The sequence below is a fragment of the Mastigoproctus giganteus genome, chromosome 8 (genome assembly GCF_048544385.1).
Source record: "Mastigoproctus giganteus isolate SK-2022 chromosome 8, ASM4854438v1, whole genome shotgun sequence".
In the NCBI taxonomy this organism is placed as follows: Eukaryota; Metazoa; Arthropoda; class Arachnida; order Uropygi; family Thelyphonidae; genus Mastigoproctus; species Mastigoproctus giganteus.
The window spans coordinates 64,535,617-64,549,833 of NC_143582.1; the positions used below are offsets into that span (position 1 = coordinate 64,535,617).

The window sequence follows — 14,217 nt, forward strand, 5'->3', positions numbered from 1 at the left end:
AAGATCATTTTGGGAGCAGACGTGAATTGTCATTCCCCAGCGTGGTTTAACAGGAGAGAAACTCGTTCGGGCTTTCACAATGGTCAGCGCTTGGAAGAACTTTCTTTCTAATTCACCTTTCAATGTATTAAATCAGTCCCATAACCTTCCTACCTTCTGTAATACTCTGTGGGAGTCAACGATAGATATCATTATCGTAATGTGGTACAGCTCCAGCAAAATATCTGGATGGTGAGTTAACAACGCATAGACCACCTCCGGACTATTACCCTCGATCTTGCCTGCTCCATTGATACCATATCTATCACCAGATGGGACACCAACCATTATGCCATTGAACAGAAAAACTGCAACCAATTTTCCACCTCCCTACAAGCTGATGTGCCATAAAACTCCTAAAGTAAGCAAGCAGGCAAACAAACCTCCATGCAAGCATCACTCCAGGATCTGGAAACAACAGACTTCCAGAACATTTATGTTGACACACATCAGAGAAAACTAACCCAGATAATCACAAATGCATGTGACCAATCGATGAAGAAAAAGAATCCTAGCCCAGCGATGTTCCATGGTGGTGCCCTGAACTTCAACAGCAGCAATGCCAAGTTCAAGTAAAGAGGAGGGCGTTTCAACGTGCCCAGTCCACTTGGCCAATACACAAGGTCGAAGCCTTACGTGAAGCAAGAATGTCTACATTGCACTCATCAGATAAAGAAGGAAAACTTCATGAGAGCACCTAATTTCCACAATTGGCAATTCTGAACTCTGTGGGGGGGGGTTATATCATATCGCCACTAAAAAACTCCCCAGGGGTGAAGTCATTACATCTAATGTTACCCCCTCCCAGAGTTATGTCCACCTCGTGGCACCAGTCAATAAATAATATCCTAGACACACTTTTTCTACCAGCAGAAGATCTGCAAATGGAGCAACAAATGCAGATGATTGAAGAAAATGATACATACCACTCCAACAGTACTGAAGAACCTTTTACCATAGAAGAATTACAATCAGCTCTCAAATGAACCAAAGACAGGAAATGCACTGGGCCAGATCACCTTGAGTCTGAAATAATAAAACAGGTTGCCCAGCTCTTCCTCAATCTATTCAACCACTGTCTCGCTGCTGGCAAACTTCTAACTGACTGGAAATTAGCAAAAACACGACTAATATTAGAGAATCCAACCAAACTGCCACAACTCCCTGGATCCTACAGGCCAATTACTTTATTGCCTATCCTCAGCAAGATATTCAAGCGACTTCTCCATCTAAGACTGGACAAAAAATTACAGCAATGCAGACCTATATTACAGCCAACAATATGGCTTCCGAACTGGCCATTCAACTGTGGACACTCTGCAACACCTCATAGCTCCAACCAAATACTTCCTGGTAATTGCTGTTGATTTCGTGGGGGCATTTAACAGGCTCTGGTGGCAAAGTGTCTTAAACGGTCTATGTCAAGCACAAATCCCACTCAACCTTTATAAATGACCTTTATGCCTTCAGGATTATCTCTCCAGCAGGGAAACCATCATCTCTACTACATACTGTAAAACCTCTCGTTGCTCTATAGAGGCTGCCCTCAGGGCTCTGTCCTGAGACCCTTCTTATGGAATGTTGTTTTTGACGGGCTCCTTGACACGGACCTGGGCCCAGTTTCCACCCAGGCTTTTGCCGACGATCTCATCTTCACCATTGCAGCCGACTCCAGATCATCTCTCGAGGCTGCCTGAAATTGAGTCATACATATCCTTCAAAACTGAGCCAAACACTACCAACTCCGAATATCTGCAGACAAAACTCACTCCATCCTACTTAAAGGTCACTTACAGCCAACCAGACCACCACAGATTACACTCACCGGTTCTACCATAAAGCTGGTTACCAAGTGAAAGTATCTTGGAGTCATTCTAGACTCGAAACTGTCCTTCTGACCACATCTCAACTATCTGCACAACAAAGTCAGGAAATATACAGCTCTGGTTGTTCGTGTTAGCAAGAGGGACTGGGAACTGAACAACCGCTCTCTCTCTCTCTCACCCTCTTATACAAGGGTGTCTTCATTCCAGTGGTGACTTATGCAGCTGGGATCCAGTACACTGGCGCAAAAATAATCAGTATCCAGATAAAGTTAGCATCAATACAGAGATCTATCATGCTAATAACCACATGTGCTTTCTGCAACGGTGAGTACCCTGGCCCTTCAAGGTCATGCTGAGCATTATTACCCACCCTACATCTGCAACCCTGCCAATGATATCAAAGCACCTTTCGCTGAACCTCCAACAGACCTGGCAGAACTGATGGCTCAAACTATGAAAGGCCAAATAACAAAAAAGCTTATTCCAAACATCAGCCAAGTATTCCCCAAGTCTCTGTCCTGGTTCTCTTCTGGCCTCCACACTACATTCTTGATAACTGGTCATGGCTCCTTCAAGGATTAATTAGAATCAATGGGAATCATTCAGGATCCACTCTGTCACCGTGGCCAGCCTGAAGACTGGAATCACATCGTTTATGATTTCTCCAGCTATAAGGATCTCCGATACATCCTTTTTACAGAAATTCAAGATATCCCTCGAGGACACGAGTATGTCTACATCAATGATGCACATTGCTACAAAGGCTTCTCCCATTTTGTGTGGAGTTTATTTGAATGGAGAAAAAAACCCTGCTCCCTCGCCCACCAAACCAAAACAACGGTGATGAATAAGCTTACTGAAAAGTTCCTTGATCTGCCTCATCTGAATGTACACCTACTGAACTATCCTCATTGTTGGACCTGGCACTCACTGTATCGACTCTCTCTCTGGACTTGACACCTACTGGACTGACCACACACTCAGATGTGGCACCTAGTGGAATGACTATCTGTGGACCTGTTTTTTTACTCTAGGAACTGACAACCATAAACCTCCGCTGACCCTGTTTCCCAGGGTGGAATGTTGCTAACCCAGTCTTTGGACTGGGTAGGATCTGTGGCTTAAACTCACACCAACGCCAATCAACCCAGCATTCCCCTCTGTGTGCCTTTTCTTCCCCTTCCCCTGGTGAAGCTTATTTTTCACCTTTAACTAGGGGGATGCAATCATCTACATCCCCCTCGCTCTTACTTTTACCCCTCTTTCTTGTGTTACACTCTGTACTCCCCCATATTCTACCTCTTTTTTTTATTATTATTATTTATTATTTTTTTTAACTTAGTCTCTGTCCAGGAAGCTCAGGCAACCCTGGCAGAGACCAGCCAGAGAATAATGGGCAGCCTGGCCTACCTCCTAGTGGTGTGTGCGGGCAATGTAGGGTTCCACCATGGGCCCTGGAGCTAAAAGCCAGAACATAACAACAGAACCCAACACAAAAGTTTTCATATACAACCCTTTTCTGGCTTTTGCAGTGTGACCGTATTTCTTCATAAGAGTACTTATGGTGCAGATGTGGGAAATGACTGATGGCACCTGACCCTCTAAACACTGTGTACTATATCACGTGCTTGGTAATACCCACTACATTTTATTCAAAAGATGACAGGGCCACCTAATAGCAACTCTGAAGTCCATATCAATATACTTATGGATCTGTATTTGAAAAAACATTGCAAATTTGAATGAAATTCAAAAGAAAAATAAACCTTTTGTAAAACGATAGAAGCTGCATTATTTTTACAAATTTTCCAAGAAAATCAGAAAAGTTGGCAAAATATCGGTACGTTTCAAAAAAAAATTTTTGAAACACAGATATTATTTGTTCAGATATTTGAAGCATAGTGGCTTTAATTTAATTGCTATGAAAGCCACAATTTCTTCCAACAGCTCAGGATAAATGCCATCCAAAGAAGTCCAGAAGTCAACATTAAAAGAAAGAGAATCAAGGTGGGAAAAGACTCCCACCCTGGAGGTTTGGAGACCAGTTAACAAGGCAAAACAACATACCAACAAGAAGCTAGATAAAACTTATGCAGACATTTTAGTAAATAAAGATTCAGTTAAAGTAAAAATTTTAAGTAAAATTATTTCTTTAACCTAGTTATGTTGTTTGTTATTTGGTTTTTAGGAGCATTAGCAACTAAGGCCATATTGCTCCGGGATATGCGGTGGTCATTCCTTGACCTTTCCGCATCCTCCGTATTTGGTGGTGACGGGCTCGAACCCCGGTCTAATCAAGAAGCGTGTGCTACGCACTGCTGCTCCTTCCCACCTGGCTACGGAGGCGCCTTAACCTAGTTATCATCTCTTATAAAAATTCAAAAATTTTACAACCTTATTAACTGTAAGCTCTTTTCAGCAATGATATTGAAAACCACTGTGTGTGAAATCACTGTAATTCAAATATCTCATACATTGTGTGGGATTTTTGAATTATATCTATTATTTTTCTCTACCTATGCAGTGCATGTTTTTTTGGCATCAATTTTGATTTTAAAAAATTAAAATCAATAAATAAATATATTTATTTATTTAAAAATTACTAAAACTTTATCAGCAAGGACCTGTGACCTAATTCAAACAATAGGAGGACCATCCTATTTTAGGACTGCAGCAAAAAAAAAGGCTTGTAATCCTTTCTGTGCTGGTGCATATATTCACATTCTAAAAGTACACACATAGCAGCATATTTTGCTACAAATGTTTTTTTTTTTTTTTTTTTTTTTACAAGGCATTCTAAAATGAGCACAATGCATAAAAAGAGAGTAACCTCCAATGGTTAACCATTATGCATTTCATCTTAATTGTGGTGAAAACAGACTGTCATTAAATAGTCAGCCACACAAACTGTTCCCAAAAGAAAGGACAACATGACATTCACTTATCTGTTAAAATATGTTTACAAATTATGAGTGTAATCATGTAATCCTAAAACTGAAAATTAATTATTCAAGTTACTGTAACCTGCCTAAGAAGTATAACTTTTTCACCCATCCTAATTCAAAATACATTTAAATGAAGCTTACCTCTTCTGTAACTACCACATACAGTTATAACATACTTCTTATCTAGTTTCTTGCATTCTTTCTCTATTATTTCCTGAAACACAAGAAGCAGTTAAGAAAAAGAATAGTTTGTTACAATCTTTCTCTTTATTTTAACACACATTAACTATAAGAGCAGTGACTGCGAATTTTATAAATATTAAAAAACTACTTCATTTATTTTAAAAAAACACATATGATAGTAACCAGAGAGAGTAACTTTTAGATTAACTTCAATGCTTTCTTTCCCTATGAATGTCTTGCTGAAATTAGAGCAAGTATTTCTGTTTGCTTGGAAACCAGACAGCTGCGTATGCACAAACAAAAATCTAAAAATACATCTTTCACTTTCACAATCTTTTGTGAAATCTTTTAGTAAAATTATTTTCTTATGTTAAACTATAGAGGGCTCACCATATTTAATTTTATAGTCTTTAGTCTCTTCTGTCATATGTCCATAGGGGCATCAGTATATGTGTCGCTGTTCTTCAGCAGTTAATTTTGGAGATTTTACACGTGTGGGTGCTTCCTTAGGAAATCATACCTATTGTCACCTTATCCTTCCTTCGTTTTTAGTTCATTTAATTTTGGATATCTGCATTCTTCAGTGATGTTCTGCATTCTTTATCTTCCATCTTCTGCTTGGATTACAGGCGGCAATTGCACTGTAACTGTTGAAGAGTCCCCCAGGGTGCTTCCTGTGGTGAGAGTGGATATTCTAACTTTTCTATTCTTTTAATTTTTATTTCATTAATTTCAGTTTTTAATTAATTCCTTTAATTATTTTTTAGGTTTTTGTTTGTGCACAGGTAACAGTGGTTTCCTAGCTCAACGAAAATACTTACAGTAGCTTCAGCAGCACATTCATGTGAGAAAAAGTGTTCTGGTTAATTTAGAAATTGTTTGATAATTTTATGTATATTTCTTCATTTTTCTTAGTAATGTAATAAGTTCAAACTTTATTATGAAGCAGAATTACAGAAAACGCATATATAATATATATTTTAAGAAACAATAGTACCAAAGAAATAAAAACTTTAAAGATGTATGGTAAAAGAACAGAGGTTTAGTGACTGTGTAATTTAGCATTAGCATTAGTAGATGCATATGATGGAAGAAAGCAAGCTTATGCAGCATCAGCCAAGAAAAAAAAAACAAAAAAAACACGCTCCCATTTCACCCCTCCGCTCGTTCTAAGTACCTGTCCAGCTCAGCCTTAAATTTATTTAGGCTATCAATTTCCACAACAAAGAATTGAAGTCTGTTCCACCAACCAACTACCCGCTGGCTAAAGGCAAACTTCCACACATCTAATCTACATCTGTCTTTTCTCAATTTGAATTTATGCCCACTAAAATGATTATTTTGAGCAAGAGGAAGAATTCCATCAGCATTGAGCATGCTCAAACCATTCAACGCTTTATACACCTCAATCAGATCACCTCGCCAGTGCCTAGTCTTCAGACACTGTAATTTGCAAAACTTAAGCCTTTCTTCATAAGAGAAACAGCTCTACATCCTTCTTAAAATAAAGCCTCCAGACCTGTATACAGTACTCAAGGTGGGGCCTGACCATTGCCTTATATAAGGGGATAATCACCTCCTTATCCCTGCTAGAAAAATTCCTGTATATCATTGACAAGACACTATGAGCTACTCTTGCAGGCCGTCTGCACTGCTCAGAAAACTTCATATCTGCCTGCACAATTACCCCCAGGTCCTTTTGATTCTCTACCACTGTCAGTGTAGTACCAAAGAGTTGATATGTTACTCTGGGATTACTGCTTCCCATATGTAGTACTTTACATTTGTCAATGTTAAACTTCATTTGCCACCTCTCAGCACATCTGCTCAACTTTTCTAGATCCTGTTGCAGCAGCGTACTGTCATTAGTGTCCTTAACAACTCTGCCAACCTTTGTATCGTCTGCAAACTTGGACATCAATATCATCAACACCATCATCAATATCATTTATAAATACAGAAAACAACAATGGACCCAATACTGAACCCTGAAGGACTCCACTAATAACATTAGTCCACGATGAGCAGTGTCCATTGATTACCACTCTCTGTGTTCTCCCGCTCAACCATCCCTTTATCCATAGAAGCAATTTGCCTCCAATGCCACACTGCTCCAATTTGTGGAGCAGTCTTTCATATGCAACAGTATCTAAAGCCTTTCTAAGATCCAAATATATGACATCAAAGTTATTCCCTGCATCCAGTTCCTTTGTGGCCACATCATAGTATCCAATCAAATTGGTCAAGAAAGACTTTTCCTTAAAAAAACCATACTGTGTCCGAGCTATCACTGAAGTCTTGTCTAGATGATCCTGCAGCGCCTCTTTAACCAGTGCCTCCATAATTTTCCTGGAACAGAAGTTAAACTAACAGGTCTATAATTACTTGTGTTGCCCTTTGATCCTCCTCCTCTGTGAATTGGGGTCACATTTGCACATCTCCAGTCCATGGGTTCCTCCCCTGAGTCCAAAGAAGCTCTCATAATTAGGGCTAAGGGTTCGCTTACTTCCTTTGCTGCCTCCTCTAATATAACTGGATAGATCCTGTCCACCGCGGGTGCCTTTTTTATGTTTATCTTCAACAATTTCTCCTCCACTTGTTATATGCTTGATTTCATCTACAGTTTCTGCCTTTTTATGTTTATATTACAATGAGTTCTTCATTTAGTATGTAGGTTACTGAAATGATCATTTTAACACTGCTATCTACAAAGTAGTTAAATTAATTAATTAAAATAATCAATCAATTAATTAATTAATTAAAATTAATTAAATTAATGTACCCTGGTGTTGCAACACCAGGGTACCTGCCCACCCACAGAAGAGAAGCCAACAAGCTTTGAAACATTGCCGTCTGGGTGGTGGTGGTATCCACTGAGAATAAATAACAATAGTCTTCTCCACTGGTGAAGTGTTATTTATTCAAGGTAGTACAATACCATGGCAACTCATTGTGAAGGCAGTCACAAATTGAGATATAACCAAAACGATGCCAATTTAATTAATTAATTTTAACTACTTTGGTAGATAGCTATGTTAAAATGATGCATTTGCACTAACCTACATATTAGTCATTCTACCTTGTAGCATGAGGTCTTTGCCCTTAAATGCTTTACAGTTCTTCATTTAGTTAGCATTATAGCTTCTTTCCTTTTTTGGTGGCATAACTGCTGCAGATATACAAATAAGTAGTTTCAGCACTTATTTGACTAACTAAAAAAAATCTTAGCAGCAATTTGAAGAGTATGGGATTCATGGCTAACATTTCTACATTTTCTTCTTTTTTCTGTTTATATTATATGTGGTTATTTTGCAGTTTAGGTCTTAGCTTGCTCAGATGGTTCTGTGGGTCCAGACAGCCCCAGGTGCCAAATGATTTGTTGATTAGTTGGTCAAAACTTTATCATTGCGACTTGCTTGGTCTTGTGATAGTGCAGCTGTTTGTTTGGATCCCTGAAGAACAAATTGTTTGAAGAGGCTCTTCCTCCAAGTGGTCTGGGCTGGGCAGCTGAGGTGATTGTTCCCTCAGCTGGCAGATAGAGCTTGTTTAGGACTGGTTCTTTTTGTAATTTCGTGTAATCAAAATTTTGTGCGTGGTTAAGAAAGTTGTAGAGTATAATGCCAAGAACTAGGAAAAAGATTCCAGTCCCTCCAGTGGAAGAGTCAGAATCAAAAGAATCTTCGGAGGAGAACTCGGAGTCTTCAGTTGAAGAAGAATCAGGAGAGGTCTCGAGAAGACCACCTGTAAAGAAAAGAATTCCAGATGGGAAGAGTTCAAGAGAGAAGACACCTTTAGATTCACAGGAGAAGTCCTTGGAATATGCACGGTGTATCTTAGAACCTACCACTTTGGAGAATTTGGATTTCTATAGAAGTAAATTAAGGCTTTTTGTATCGGCTTTAAATAAGCCAAGTGCACACAATCTGGATATTGTAATGGGATACTGGGACAAGATGGCTGAGTTGGTGCAGTCTTTGACTGTTCGAAATGTGCTCCTTGAGACTAAGTTGAGCACTTTGATGGAACAGAAAGAAAAAGAAGTGGTCAAAGATCATATGCAGAGGCTGTCAGTTCCAGTGAGGTAAAGTCCAAGAACAAAATGATTATAGTGAAGGCAAAGGCGGACAAATATAGTACTAGTGACCAAGTTAAGAGTGAATTGATGGGACGAGTTGCCCCTGTCTTAACTGATGTCAAGATAGTATCGGTTCGACCTATAAGAAATAAAAGGGTAATGATCGAAACTGCTTCTGAAGTTGATGTCAAGAAAATTGAAGAGTGTACGGAGGTACAAAAGCTTGGGATGGAGGTTGAAAGGCCCCTTCGTCGGTTGCCAAGATTAGTAATTTTTGATGTTGATTCAGATGTAGATCGAGAGTCCCTAAAAAATGAATTGTGGGAAAGGAATTTGGTTGACGGATTCGTCAATAAAGACCAAATTCTTTCCGAGATAAAAATACTCGCAAAAAATAAGGCAAGGAACTCTCCAGGGTACAATGTAGTGGTGGAGGTTTCCCCACGTGTAAGGAGATACTTGTTAAAATATTCAAGAGTGTTTTTGAATTGGAGCTCACACCGTGTTCGGGAGTTGTGGACACCGACGCAATGTTATAAATGTATGGCGTATGGCCATGTGGCCCGGTACTGTGATGCGGGCGAGTTCTGCAGTCAGTGTGCCGGGAGTGGTCATACCTTTAAGTATTGTACACAAAGAGCGGATGCTCCAAAATGTATAAATTGCTGGAGGAGGAAGGTGCCTTCTGCACATGGTGCTAATGATCGAACTTGTCCAGAATATTTAAAGGCGGTTGATACTTTAAAGAGAAGAACTGAACAAGATTAGTTGGTATCATGTGGAGGTAGCCCTCTTTTAGTAATTGTAGGAAGACTTCTCCCGGTGGTGGCTGGGGGTCGTTGGTCACAGTAACGTCTGTGTTGGGGTTCGCAGAGACTGGACCGGTGTGAGTATGTTCAGTATTGTACGATCAATTTGTTATTATGAAATTTTGAAAGATCAATTGTTATTATTATTTAGTTTCACTAGATAGGGCAACTATGTTTCACTAGATAGGGCAACCTACCTCCTCGTGGTGGGGACGGAAACTCGTGGTGGGGGCGGAGATGCCGACTCCGCCGCGAGGCTAAAGGTTGTGCTGTCTTTTGTTTTATGTCATTAGTCAAGTTAGACTTTTGTAATTGTTTGTTGTTTTGTTAAAGATTGATTGACCAAGGTTATTAACAAATAAAACAGTTATGATTGTAAGTGGCAGATGAGCTACGGCTCAGGGGGCCATTTGGTTTAGCTTGATTAAATGAATGAATGTGGGGCCAGACATCTCTGTACCTGGCAAAAATTGTAACTTAATTTCTTTGCCATTTCTGTTTCTGCTTATTAGGTTTCACACAGCATTTTCAGTGTAGTTTTCCACTGAAATTTGTGATATTTCTCACTATATTTTATACTAAGCTAGTCTCTTCAGTTATTCTAAATAATGATTTAGAATAACTGAATCTTTATTATTTTATTTTTTCATTCTTTATTACAGGGTATCCTCATTATCCGATTATAACCTGTTCCGGAATATTCCACTTAAAACAGGGACCAATTTTCGCAGTTTATTATTTAAATAAAACTATTTGCAACAAGGCATAATATTTTAAGAGTTTAAAATTCTATATCTATATAATATCGGTGTAGATACACCATAGACAACTCTTAAAGAAAAACTGATAGTAGTGTGAAAAGCATCATTTCATCTGTATCTCATATTGTGTTCATCCTCCACGAGTTGCCCATGTATTCTACCTCGAATAAGTAAAACTTTACTAATAGAGAAGACTATCGTTGCTTATTCTTGGTGGGTGCCACCGCCCGGACAGCACCGTTTCAAAGCTAGTTGGCTTTTCATCGGTGGGTGGGTGGTACCCTGGTATTGCAAGTGATGCATTATTTATTCGAGGTAGTGCAATACATGGGCAGCTCGTTGTGAAGGATGAGTAGATATGGTGTATCTACACCAATATTATATAGTAATGGATGTACTTTTACATAGTGAAAAATGGATTAAGGAACTGAAAAATAGGAAAATTATTTTATTAGGTTATAAAAGAAGGTCATTCTCACAAAAAAAAAGTATTCAAATACGTGGTCAATTTTTTCAAGGGAAAAAGGTGTAATTCTTTAATTTTCAAATCCTTATAACTGCAAGGACTCGGATAATGAATATTCGGATAACAGGGAACCCTCTACTATTATATTAACATTTTTATTATTTTATTCTAAATCATTCTTTATTACTATTATATCAACAACTTTATTATTTTATTCTAAATCATTCTCAGTTTTTGCTTATTCTTTTGGTTTCCTAAATTTCATTGTCACTACACCTCTGTCCCATTGCTATATATCTTTGTAATTTTTATTTCTTGGCACTATTATTTTTTTTAAATCTATATTTCAGCAAAATTACTGTCTGCAGCTTAGTGTGGGCTATTTCACTGTAGTTTCCGCGCACGCACGCACACACGCACGCACACACACGCACACACACACACACACACACACACACACACACACACACACACACACACACACACACACACACACCCCTAAATCAAGAGGAAATAGTATGGCTATCGGTTATTTTTTTTTTTTTGTTATTTTGGTTTTTTTAGGAGCATTAGCAACTAAGGCCATATTGCTCCGGGAATATGCGGTGGTCATTCCCTGACCTTTCCGCATCCTCCGTATTTGGTGGTGACGGGCTCGAACCCCGGTCTAATCAAGAAGCGTGTGCTACGCACTGCTGCTCCTTCCCACCTGGCTACGGAGGCGTATGGCTATCGGTGACGAAAGCTATCACTCAGATCAAGTTCAACCAGCAAGTGCTTTATTGTGGTGCAAAACGATAAATTTTTCAAATTATCAAGTGTTATTTAGTAACTGGAAGAATATATTGACACAAAATTTGTATAGACATCTCTGCACATCTTGCATCCAAGAGAATCACCAAAGTAACTCCTTCCAGTTAAAGAAAGTAACCCTGAATGTGCTAATTCACTGCACAGAGAACAAATTTTTTTTTTTAGGTGAAAAACTGAAAGCAAAATATTTCTGACAGTAGTGACTCATTCTGTTGTCCTGATTACATTTTGGTTTCTGGCTCAAAGAAATATAACTAACTTGAAACTGCTCCTCTTTTAAGCTGGTTATCATCTACTCACTAAATAGTTATTTTTTGTTATTTAAACAAATTCTCATTTGAAACAAGAAAAAAATCCAAAAAAAGGGACAATGAACTAAAGGGTTGGGAAAAAAGACAGAATCTAAGAAAGAAAAGGGAGGAAAGCGGAGAAGGGCAGGGCACACAGATGAGAAGAGCAGAAAGGAAGCCAAATGCATTAGTAGAGGCACATAATGCAAGAAAGCAAGTTTATACAGCATCAGCCAAAAAAAAAAAAAAAAAACCCTTCCCATTTTACTGATCCATTCATTCCAAATGTTTGTCTAGTTCTGCCTTGAATTTATTTAAGCTATCAACTTCCACAATGACAGACGGAAGTTTGTTCCAGCAATTAACCACCTGCTGGCTAAAGGCAAACTTCTGCGCATCTATTCTACAACTGTCTTTCCTCGGTTTGAATCTATGCCTCCTCAGGTTTTTAATCTGAGCAAGAGGAAAAATTCCATCAGCATTAAGCCTGATCAATCCATTCAAGGCCTTATAAACCTCAATCAGATCACCTCACAGGTGTCTAGTCTCCAGAAGCTGCAATTTGCAGAACTTAAGCCTTTCTTCATAAGTGCATTCCTTTGTTCCCTTCACCAGTCTTCTTGCCCTTTGTGCTCGTTCTAGTGACTCTACATCCTTCCTAAAATGAGGCTTCCAGACCTGTACGCAGTACTCAAGGTGTGGCCCGACCATTGCCTTATACAAGGGGATAATCACTCCTTATCCCTGCTCGCAAAATTTCTGTATAACATTGACAAGACTACATGACCTACTCTGGCAACCTGTCTGCACTGCTCAGAAAACTTCATATCTGACTGCACAATTACCCCAAGGTCTCTTTCATTCTCCACTAACCTGAGTGTAACACACCATATAGTTGGTACATTTCTCAGGTTACTTCTACCCATATGCAGTGCTTTACATTTGTCAATGTTAAACTTCAGTTGTCACTTCTCAGCCCATCTACCCAACTTTTCCAGATCCTGTTGCAGTAGCATACTGTCATTACTGTTATTAACAACCCTGCCAACCTTTGTATCATCTTCAAACTTTGACATTAAGCTTGATATACCTTCATCAATATCACTGATAAATATACAAAACAACAATGGGGCCAAAACCGACCCCTTAGGGATACCACCAATAACGTTAGTCAACGTAGAGCAGTACCCATTAACCACCACCACTCTGTCTTCTCCCACTCAACCATCCTTTTATCCATTGTAGCAACTTTCCCTTAATGCCATACTGCCCCAATTTTTGTAGTAGTGTTCCATGGGCAACAGTATCAAAAGCTTTCCTGAAATCCAAGTATAAGATATCAAAATTCCTTTTGAATCCAGTTCCTTTGTGATCACATCATAGTATCCATTCAAATTTGTCAGACAAGACTTCGCCTTGACAAACCCATGCTATGTCTGAATTATTGTTTCAGTCTTGTCTAAATGATCCTGTAATGCTTCTTTACTAACAGGTCTGTACTTACTTGTGTCACCCTTTGATACCCTTTGTGAATTGGAGATACATTTGAACATCTGTAATACGTGGGGACTCCCCCCCCCCCGCCGAGTCCAAAGATGCCCTCATAATTTTGGCTAAGGGTTTGCTGGCCCCTTTAATATAACTGGATAGATCCCATCCACCCCAGGTGCCTTTCTTATGTTTAAATTCAACAATTTCTTTTCCACTTTGCTCTCAGTTATTACAAAATCATTTAACATGGCCTTAATCACTGAATGTTTTACAGTTTCTTTCAGAAATTGAAGCTGAATACGAAGATGTAATTTTATATTGTGCAGTGAAATGCCTTAGTCGTGGAAAAGAATTACATCGGTTCTTTAAACTGTGTCGAGAAATTGATATTTTTATAACAGAAAAAGAGAAACCAATAAAACAACTATCAAATATGGAGTGGCTGCTTCATCTTGAAATTCATACAGACATTTTTAATCATTTAAATGCTCAATTTAAAACTACAAGGGAAAGGAAAAT

The 14,217-nt window shown here is 38.8% G+C and overlaps 1 protein-coding gene across 4 annotated transcripts in view; it reads right to left on the minus strand.

Moving 5' to 3' along the window:
• The window catches only part of LOC150081578 (DNA polymerase beta-like), a 235,180-nt gene that overhangs the window by 76,403 nt on the left and 144,560 nt on the right, over window positions 1–14,217 (minus strand). For all 4 annotated transcript variants that reach the window (XM_090379432.1, XM_090379433.1, XM_090379431.1 and 1 more), the window contains exon 8: window positions 4,952–5,024. In XM_090379432.1, the coding sequence (XP_090235558.1) occupies window positions 4,952–5,024 (73 nt within the window). The remainder of the gene's footprint in view (window positions 1–4,951; window positions 5,025–14,217) is intronic.